At 32.6% G+C, this 11,173-nt stretch overlaps 1 protein-coding gene across 1 annotated transcript; it reads right to left on the reverse strand.

The window, feature by feature from the left end:
- Window positions 1-7,071: 7,071 nt before the first annotated feature.
- On the reverse strand, window positions 7,072-10,346 carry LOC121976775 (phosphoribosylglycinamide formyltransferase, chloroplastic-like). The gene is made up of 5 exons (XM_042529113.1): window positions 9,709-10,346; window positions 8,640-8,751; window positions 7,728-7,904; window positions 7,518-7,644; window positions 7,072-7,389 (listed from the first exon to the last, which is right to left on the reverse strand). Exons 1-5 carry the CDS (start codon window positions 10,100-10,102, stop codon window positions 7,276-7,278), a joined length of 924 nt encoding a protein of 307 aa, XP_042385047.1. The 5' UTR covers window positions 10,103-10,346; the 3' UTR covers window positions 7,072-7,275.
- Window positions 10,347-11,173: the final 827 nt, after the last annotated feature.

Raw genomic sequence — 11,173 nt, forward strand, 5'->3', positions numbered from 1 at the left:
TGAGAGGACGTAGTTAGTTACACATAGTTCCGGAGGGACTCTAGAGACAGAGGATGCGGGGCCTTGCTCGTGACAAGTGTCGAGATCGAGATCTCACGTGTGCCTCACCTGCGTGGGCCTCCGGCACGGGAAAGGCGCTCCACTTGATTTCCGTAACGGAGAACCCGAGAGAGGCCACCGTTCGATTGCCACGTCGTATAAACGTTTTCTTTTCATTATTTTTGCCCTTTGTTAATGGTGTTTAGTAAGCCAAAGGCCTGTTGTTTTTCAATAAGCCAAAAGTGTTATTGATTCATATAAAAGTAAATCGGAGATTGATTTTTAATGGGTATGTAAAAGTATTATTTTTTTAAAAAAATATTAATTTAAAAATAGATTTTTATAGAAAATTTAGTTTCCTAAAATTATTAATTAATTTTTTTTTTCAAGTTTTGTTAATAATTTTTTCCCCAATTGATAAAAATATTATATTATTTAATCTTTTTTTGAGATATTATTAAAGGTAAATAAGATTTTATTAATTTTAATTTTAAAAATTTCTTTTTGCTAAAGCTACACTATCATATATAGTTAATAATATTCTATAAATTATCCATACATTAGGAAAAAATTTTAATTTTTTTTATAAGATTCGATACCTCAAGTGTGATTTTTAGTTTTAAATTTATTATTTCTTTTAACACTTTTAATTCTAAAAATAAATCTAAACCATCAATACAACATGTTATGTGTTAAAAAGTTTTCAAGATATAAATATTTTATTTATAAAAAATCATCATCAAACAATTTTAATTTTTCTATGTCATATAAAAAATAAATTTATGTTTATATATTTTAAATTGTTTAAACCTACTTTGAAGTAAAGAAATAGCATGGTCAATAATATAATTAAAGTAATTAATTTTAAAAGATTTTTGAAATGAAAATTCCATCTCATTAATTTTACTCTCATTAAATTATTTATTTCTTATAATTACATATTTTTTCATAAAACTTTGGTTCTATATTTATTTTATTTACAATCTCTTTGGCATAAATCATAATAGATATGAACCAATTTTCTCTATAATCATTATAAAAAAAGAAACAAGAGCTTTTAATTGATCTAATGTAATAACAATATTAATATCTTTATATTGTAAAAATTTACTAACAGTATTAACTACGAATAATATATCATACCAAATAATCATACCTAATAAAAATTCAAAATTTTCAAACTCATATATTGCTAAAAAATTTGTTTCACTTTTTATTTTAGGATCATCACTACTTTCTACAAATTTATATAAAAAATGTAGATCTGTTATATTAACGACCCCCCTAGTGTCGACTCCATGGACATGGAGGGAGGTACACAGGTATTAGGCGTATGGTGGGGTAAACCCCAGGTTGTCAGTTCCTAAGAATTGACCCCTAGCGCCATTAGGCCAGAGATGTCATGCGTCCACTGTCTGTGCTACGCCTTGGGGAGGTTGATATTTTATTGCTTTAATACTTTCAAGTTGACTTTTCCAACTTGTTTGTAATAATGGTTTAAGTGTTAAATTATAAACATGGTCATGTAAAATTTTCCATCTTTCTGTATAAGAAGAAAATAATGAGTAAATACGTTGTATCACACTAAAAAATATTATATCACTAGGACAAGAATTAACTATATCACATAGTGCTAAATTAAGACTATGATAACCGTATGGTGTATAAAAAGCTATAAAATTTATATCTAATAATCTCTTTTGTATACCTTGTTGTTTACCTTGTTAGTGTAAGCCCTAAGAGTCAATCAAAAGTTAATTGACTTAAGACATATTGTATCATATTTCATTAATAAAAGACAAAGGTTATGGTTATTATATTTACTTCAGATCTGTATCAGATGAATAAGTATAATAATGTCTTAGAATAGTATGTTTTAGTCTACAATATATCAATTGGTTGAATTGGTAGTAGGAGACTGTAAATATATATAGAACATTACCCTAAACTATTCCTAGTCAAACACTAATATATAAGGATAATATTAGTACGTTGATAGTATGTAGGTCAATTGATGATTTAATCTCATAAGTCATGGATATAAGATATCAAGTTGACATATGAGTATATATTAAAGAATATATACTAAATTGACATGTTATGATAATGTTTCATGGATCGTTATACCAGTGTCATAAACATTCTCATAATGACTATTGGTATGAAAAGTCCTTAGGCCTGAAGTCACTACGGTTCTCTACATAAAGAGTTGTGTACTTTGGTATTGGCAAATGTCACCTGTAACAAAATGGATTATAAAGTCGATCACTGGATATGCAATAAGTTATGTGAAGGGATGCAAGTGATGTAGATGTAATCTATTCCTTCCATAAAACGGAAGTGATATCTGTGAACCCCTTGATTAAGTAGAACTACTAAAATGCATATAATTATGCTCAAATAAGTCAATATGAGATATTGAGCTCATTTGATTAAGTGAGTCTATTTGGAGATCAAGAAACATAAAGATTGATAAGAGGATAACACAGTCTATGCCTCATTGATCAATTTAAATATCGAGAATAGAAGGACCAAATCATATAATATAATAGGCACAGAAAGGTTAGGTTAGATCTCGATATTCTCGTCACTTGGGTAGCAATGATGTATTGCTAGATGTCACTCATTGTTTATGTATATAAAATATTATTTTAAAAACATTACTAACGTTATAAGAACCTATTGAGTCACACATAAAGAACATGTTAATTTGGAGATAGTTTTAATTTTAGTTCGACTAAAATATGATGAACCATTGGACTATTGGATTGAGTTTAATCCGAATTAGACTCATTGAGTTAGATTCAAATGAATCCAACCATTGAATTGAGTCTAATTCGAATTAGACTCAATTGAATCTACTCATTAAAGAAGAATAGTGATGATTAATCTGAATTAATCATGCATTGAAGAAGGAAGATCGAAAGACAAAAAACCTTTGGTATTCTTTGGATGAGTACAAAAGGATTTTTTTTGATGACTTTTGAGTATTGGTATTCTAGTCTTCTTCTTACTTTGGCCGAAACTTCCTTGAGTTGTTGCTAGCACAACAAAGGTTGTTTCTTTTCTAAGTAGTGAGCTTATGAGATGGATGGAGAACATGATCGTGTGGATACCGTAGAGGCATGAACGTTCTAATTATGCTGAGATCTACCAAAATCAAGTTGCTGCTGTGATTGCTTTGTTCATGCAACAAAGGTAATTATTCTATGTGATAGAGTTGCAAGAATGAGTATATCATATTTGTAGGGATTTCTGGAGGGGATCCACTTTTCTGCTGCGTTATGTGTTGTTTTTCGCATAAGATCCCTATATACCTTTCATATTAGCCCCATTATCATATCCTTGCCTACTTATGTCATTTACTTTAAGTTCAATTTTCTTTATAATATTAATAAGCGTATCAAAAAGACCTTTTCCTAATGTATTATCTGTTAGTACTCCGTGGTAGTTTTGATGTGGTTAACCAAGTCAAGTTAGGTCCTGTATATTTGATCCTTATGTCTAAGTGTGTAGGAGTTTAGGAACACAATAAGTTGAGCGGAAGACGCAACTTATGGTAAAATCAACTGGTACGTTAGAAATCACCGAGGATAAATTAGAAAAATCTCCAGAAGTTATGTACCAGCCAACTTTTTAGTAAATCTAGTAGATATGAACCTATACTGGATTCCAAGATCATGCTTAGATTAAATTGATATTTTTTTCTAGAAGTCTCAGAAAGAAAATTAAATATTTATTTTCTTTAAAAGGCTTTGTCTAGAAGTGGTTGTTGTTCCAATACCCAAGAAGGCCTAGTGCCTAGCCACAGCCTGGAAGCCAATTATTAAAATTAACATTTAATTGTCTAACTGTTAAGACTGTTAATGGTTATAAATTTTTTTAAGATACCTCTAGAAAAGTGTTTCATATTTTTTGATGTGATCAAAGGGAAGAAATAAGTATAAGTTAAGGGGGAGTAAGAATTTTTTTACCATTGATTTTTGTTAACTTGGTTAATTCTCTATACTGCAAGTTTTTTTTTTTTGCAACTTGTTATTATTCTGTTAGACCCTAACTTTAACTTGGGTTGATGCACATCAAAAAGGAGGAGATTGTTAGTACCTCGTGGTAGTTTGATGTGGTCAACCAAGTTAAGTTAGGTCATGTGTATTTGATCCTTGTGTCTAAGTGTGTAGCAACTTAAGAATAAAAGAAGTCGAGTGGAAGACGCAACTTGTGAGAAGGATGACACAGGAAGGGAGCCAACGCACTTGGTGCATCTGAGTGACGAGATGTTGCGGAAGAGTACACCAGTGAACGAGAAGGACGTGCACGACGTTCGAGGGATGGGAAGCCGGGGAGGAAGTTTGCTTGAGAAGAAAATCGGAATATGGGTCTGAGTGAGCCTAATTCCAGATGGATGAAATCATCCAGGCGAACGAAGTAGCGGAAGAGCAAAATGGAACTCCTGGAGGCACCCTCGTGCCTTTCTGGCGGAAGATGCCTTCAAACTATTGAAGGCGCCTTCAAGCCTTCCTGGAAGGCGCCTTCAAGCCTTCTTGGAATGCGCCTTCAAGCCTTCCTGGAAGGCGCCTTCAATCACTTGAAGGTGCCTTCAATCACTTGAAGGTGCCTTAGAATGGGCAAAAAGTGATCGTTAGAGAGGATAAAGTCTTATCCTCTTTTGCCTAGCTGGAGGCGCCTTCCAGCTTGTTAGATGCGCCTTCTAGCCTCAGATAGAATTTTTTAGGGGCTATAAAAAGACCCTTGAAGCTAGAAAATCAATAACAACTCCAGTATTCATTTTCTAACATATTTTTGAGCGTTCAATGAGTGTAATACAACCACCTACATGAAGGAGATCTTTTCAGTGCTCTTTTCTGTTTTAGATTAACAACCACCTAGGTTGTAACCAAGTAACTGTTTAGTGTCTTTAATTGATTAGCTGTTTAATTTTCTTTTAATAAAGTGTGTTACTAATCTGAGTTGGAAGATTAAGAAAGGTTCATGTTGTTTTTTAACAGACAATTCACCCCCTTTTGCCGGCCGCACGGGTCCTAACATCATCTACTTTTAAAAATTCTATAAAATATTCTACTATTTTGATTTTACTTGTTGAAATATGTACATATATTAATATAAGAGATATTTATTTTTGATGGCATACATCGGGAGTACAATCAACTATAACTGAAAAGCATCTTGCTTTTATTATTTTTTTAATTATAATATTGTTTACTTCTTTTCCTAATATATTTATTAACTTTTTTTTTTTTTTTTTTTGTATATTATGACCAAGATAATGATTATGAATTTTACTATTTTGAATAGTTTAAGGTGTTCTTACATTATAGGATCAAATTCTACAATCATTTCAACTAAACATAAAAATTTTTCATTATTATTTTGATAAATTTTCTCATTTGTACCACAAAATATCAAATTATTTTTTACAAAATTTATGACTATAACAATAATTCTTATTAATACATTCTTCCAATGTTCTTTAATCTTATTCGTTTTTTACTTGTAAATTTTGATCAATGATTTCATTTTTAAGCAATCTTCAATATAAAACCAAATATTATACTAAAGTCTAAGCGTAAATTTAAGTTACCAAATCTATTTTTTTAATAATAATGGATCTCAATTTTATTGGGACTTAATGACCTATGTCTTACTAATGTTCCACTGGTTATCTAAATTTTTATTTATATGAGTTGTTATTATTAGATGAAATTTACCATGATTTATTTTCCTTTTAAATAGTAAAAGGCTACCTGAAAGAGCCAGACTATGATTTCGCCCCTATATAAACAATTTAGTAACAATAGACTCAAATCAGGTAACATATGACGCATCGCAATCCTCTTTTGGATGAACTTTAATATTTTCAAGAATATCAATTTTACTATTTTTTGCAAATAAAACTTTCAATGGGCAAATATTATTTTTGCAAATAATTAATTTGGGTTCACAGTATAATTCATATAAAATATATCTAAAATCGTACAAATATCAACTATCTTTCAATTTTATATATATCTAAAATATATATGAACTTTAATATCATATAAAATAATGCCACCGTACTTGAACGTACGTCTAATAAATATTTCCAATCGATTAGTGAGATAAAAATTTAATTGTTATTGCTATAGTCCGATTAAAAAAAATAAAAGGATTGAGAGTATAAAAACTATATAGTCTTAAGTAATAATAATTATATTTTCAAAATTTTGAAGTGGCAAAAACTATAATGATTATATAATATATAATTTCCCAAATAGAACACACTCACTTAAGCCTATTACTTGAAAAAAAAAAAACTTAATGGCATTGATAGCTTGAGGGTACTTAACATCAGGGATTCTCTGATTCACAAATTACGAATCAAGTGGATCAAACCTATTACTTGAAAAAAAAAAAAAAACTTAATGCCATTGATAGCTTGAGGGTACTTAACATCAGGGATTCTCTGATTCACAAATTACGAATCAAGGGATGATCCACTGATAAGGATCTTTGATTTGGATGAACCCCATCTTTAAATAGATGGGGTCCATCTAAATAAAAAATCCTCATATAATGGATCATCTCCTGATTCGCAATTTACGGACCAGAAGATCTGCTTTCACTTAACATTGACCATAAATTTATGAAAATATATAAATGAATTACAAATAACCAAAAAATATAAACTTCATTAATTCATCTTATCCATTCAAATATATCTCATCAGCATGACTAAATTGTGTATTTACTAAATTACAATTAAATTTACAAATAATAAATAGTGGATTTTGTCATTTCTACAGCTATACAAATTAAATTTTTAAAAAATATTAAATCTCTAAAATATTTGCCTGCTAGGATAATGTCTGGCAGGCCTACAATGCATTCAAATAACATCAATGAGAGGATTATTAATGAAAAATGATATGTAAGATTCACAATAGTTTAAGAGTAACTTGTATTCGATTTATAGTAATATTAGAGCTAACACTAAGACACACATGACTCAGAAGCATCAAGGATTAGTCGGTACCCTAGTAAACAAAGCAATACTTGGATTCAAGTGTGAAATCTTATTATGTTAGGAACTCAGTTACCTGAGCAACCAAATTAACCAAAGCAAACTTGCAGCTGCAAATAAAAAGAGTTGCAATTGGTAAGTTAGATAAAAAATTCATATTATTGAATTAGATTATCCGGAATGCGATTTGCTGAAAGGCATCCTCTTCCACTTCCTGACTAATAAAGCTTCTCTGGATTCTCCTTGCTGCGTATAAGAGGGACTCCATCTTCCCTCCAAACAATTCTATCATCACATAGAGCAGAAACCACCTCCACATAGAGTTTATGTTCCTGCAATGAATTTAATAATAGTTATGAATTTTGATATTATCTGTGGCAAAACCAAATGGCTATTCCCACTTAAATTGGACTGATCAAATTAAACGATAAGTATGACATTCACTGAATCACATCACAACCTGCTCAAGGACTCTAGCAGCTAGGTCTTCAACAGAGTCATCTGCTAGAACGGGTACTACTCTCTGAGCCAGGGTACGACCAGTGTCGTAGTTTTCATCAACGAAGTGAATTGTTGGGCCTGAGTACCTGCAAGTTGAATTCTAGTTGGTAAAATTGCAAAAATACATGGTGACATTGCGTTGGTGACTTCTTTTGGTTAAAGTGCATGCCTTGCTCCAGATTCTATAACAGCTTTGTGCACCTTCAAGCCATAAAATCCTTTACCGCCAAAAGCAGGGAGGAGAGATGGATGGATGTTCACTATGGACTTTGGATATTCCCGAACTAATTCAACAGGTATCAGCTTCAAGAAACCAGCAAGAAGAATAAAGTCGACCTCACATTTCCTGTCACCAGTAAGGAAATACATGAAATAAGGCCAAAAAACACTATATTTAATATCTCGTGAAAATAAAAGATAATAATGAAAAGAGCACACAATGTAAGAGAACAGTGGACAAGTTTTACAAACCTGGTAATTAAGCAAAATATCTTATCACTATCTAGTATTTTCACTGTTGATGGTGACTGGAATGCACAAGTGACGGGAGATTGCATTATAATAACTGACTATAGTCTCACAATCTGGCCACAATTAGCATTTTGTTCCAAAAGCTAAGTTGATTCAAAATGAAAAACACGCTATTAAGTTCTAGAGCTTATTTGTTACAAGTTACAAAGAGAAGCAAACCCTCTTCCAATCATGCCTCTTCTTCCTCTGTCAGGATAAAAAATTAACTAATTAAATTGAATTATAATAATTAGGGTCATTTGATTAGCCGATAAAATAAAAGATATAGGCAATGAGCATAATAATGATATTTAATAGACTTATTTCTATCGACATATGGTCATAGCACTTGGACAATCGGTTTCTCCTTCACTCATTCTATTCCCTCCAATTTTATGCCATTTACACCATCTAAATTAGAGAATCAAACAATTCTTTCTTTCTCCAGCAAAACATTAACAGAATGTGATGTTGCAGGTAAAAAAGGAAAAATTGATAAGACAGGAAAAATCTACAATCAAGTATGAGCACGAAGAGGAGATGAATTGGTGAGCTCTAGAAGAATATTCACCTTAAAATTGCAATAAGGTCAGAAGTTGATACACCATCAGATGAGGACTTCAAATGAGGGTATACAACAACTGGAATTTGATTGTCTCTTGCATATTCAGCACCACCACAACCTGAAGGCATACAAAGGAAAAAAAATATATCAGTGATTAAAGCACTAGTGGAAAAACAAATTCCAGCATGGTTATCTGGTGCAAAAATTCCAGAAAAGATAATATTCCATCCTTTGTCTTCATTTCGATGTTGTGGTCACCAACTCTATCTCACCAAATGCATACTACTATAATTATCGCAAATTATATCAACTTGAATCTTAAACACCAACACAGTATGCTAGAGCAAGTTGATTGCACTTTTTTAGTTTAGAGGCCATCAACAAATAAAACAAACTACCTACTTTAATCCCAACTGCAATAATCTCACCGAGCAATTGTGAGGAGATATATTCCACAATCTGAATCTAAGCAAAAGAAAAGACTGTTGATTTAGCAGTTAAAGAATGCACGAGTTTGGAACTAAAACAACTCCATATTTATATATTCGTTTTCTACAGTTCTTTACTTCTGAGGAACTTTTCTTCATCATAGATGCAACGGTAGGAACATGGAAGGACTGAAGCCCTTGATATCAGCCCACAATGTATATCAGTATACGAGCCCATATAGATGCTTTCAAACACCTCTATTATTCCTTTTAAAAACCTTTTTATGGTGATTTTTCCTCATCCGTTTTAAATAAAAATTGTCATCTGAACAAGAATAAATGCACCGCAACTAATTGCAGTAATGCAAATCACTTCATAGAGCTAATGGGCGGAGAAGATATAAGTAGCCAATGCCAAATAATTGAGACAAATATAGCTTGATGATGATAATTGTATGTACATTGAGCATTCTAAAGATCAAGAATCGCATGGGATCGTAAGGTAGATTGTCAAAGCCGCTAGTGAAAAACTAGAGGCGTAAAAGACACAGAACAACCACAAAAAGTGAATCAGCAAACGAATGTCATGAGCATGAAAAAGTCAATCCTCTCATGAAGCATCGCATATAAAAAAGAGAAAGACTTACCTGGCTTATCCGTAACCAAAACTGAAATATCTCCATGCACCAACTTTCCCTTGATTGCTTCATGAATAGATCTGAAGTTTGAACCTCCACCAGAGACAAAAACTGCCAACCTTTTCCTTCGAGCTGAGCTTCCTGATGTTTTCTTCATTTCCACGTAATTTTCAGTCTCGGAAGCATCACATCGGCACTCGAAGCCCAAATTTTTCCTATCGGCCTTCTGCAACACTCCATTAAAAGATGAAGTCTTTTTTAGAGTTTGTCTTTGTTTCAGGCCCAAACAACTAGAGCTAGCATCTCGAGAAGCCGATCTAAGGACCAAGCATTTGGGTGACGACTCCATGAAACCGGGAGGAGAAGAAAGTATAATTCTGATACTCGACGCCAAGGCCTCCATGATTCAACGAAACGAACAAAACAAGCTAATCCTGACAAATGAAACCCGTTCCGTTTATTACGCCAGCGAACTGCCAGAACCAAAACTGCTGCCAAGGAGAGATGCAGAGGGCGGCGCAACGGTGATGTCGCGGTGGTGCGCTGCCAAGAAGAGATGTAGAGGGCGGCGCATCGCACCGCGGATGTGTGCGTTGGCGCCGCCGAAAATGAGGGCGGCGCGCGAGGTCTCTTAGGGTTTGTTCCTAAAATCCGGGTCGGATCAGTCAATTTTTTTTTTTTTTTAACCCAGTTCAATCAAAGACTCATATTCAAGTCGCCGTCAAAATTTTAAATTCTCTTCCTAAAGACTACGGTTTTTTTTAGGAAAAAGAGTATCCAGGTTCCTTATTTATCAAAATAAAATTTTTAATTTTAAAATTATCAAATAGAGTATCATTTATTTCTTACCTTTTCCACCAACCTCCTAAAATTCCTCTCTCTGAACGTCATTTTTCAATGCATCCGAGTCACAATTTAAGATATTTAAATCAAAAGTTATTTGTACGATTCAGATATAAGTCATCTCATCATAGGTCTCACCGTATCTCTCTCTTTCCTCTTCATGGTCTTATATTGACAACTTCAATACGAACCTCTTCATGCATTTATGCGGCGGATTGCAATAGAGTAAGTAGAGAGCTTGGGTTTGATCGTAAGGCATTGAAGAGGCATTAAAAAGTGCTACTTTGAAGGATTACTGCTTTGAAGAAAATCGACGTGGAAGGACAAATTTCAAGCAAGATTACATTTGGTAGAAGAAGAGAGATACAGTTTAGTTATGTACGTATAGTATTTGCTATAAATTGGTATGTAATATCAAGAAAGACTAGGATGTTATTCTTTAATCAAATCCAATATTTGATATCATATCTACCTTCACCTCGCTCAACCCTTACTGTTATAAATTGTAATTATGTTGATATCTAAAAACCCTAGGTCCATTCGATTAGAGAGGTCAGATTACACCTAAATCAATTCATGTGGTTTTCTGATGTATCAAGGATTCCATCAATGTCATCTATTGTTGATTTAG

The sequence above is a fragment of the Zingiber officinale genome, chromosome 4B (genome assembly GCF_018446385.1).
Source record: "Zingiber officinale cultivar Zhangliang chromosome 4B, Zo_v1.1, whole genome shotgun sequence".
Classification (NCBI taxonomy): domain Eukaryota; kingdom Viridiplantae; phylum Streptophyta; class Magnoliopsida; order Zingiberales; family Zingiberaceae; genus Zingiber; species Zingiber officinale.

Excerpts from the sequence above, each read along its gene's own strand:
- LOC121976775 (XM_042529113.1), bottom strand. The coding sequence starts at position 10,102 with ATGGAGGCCTTGGCGTCGAGTATCAGAATTATACTTTCTTCTCCTCCC. Across the intron at positions 7,905-8,639 it reads GACCTTATTGCAATTTTAAG|GAAATGTGAGGTCGACTTTA; the intron begins GTGAATATTCTT and ends TACTGGTGACAG. Across the intron at positions 7,390-7,517 it reads CTGCTAGAGTCCTTGAGCAG|GAACATAAACTCTATGTGGA; the intron begins GTTGTGATGTGA and ends AATTCATTGCAG.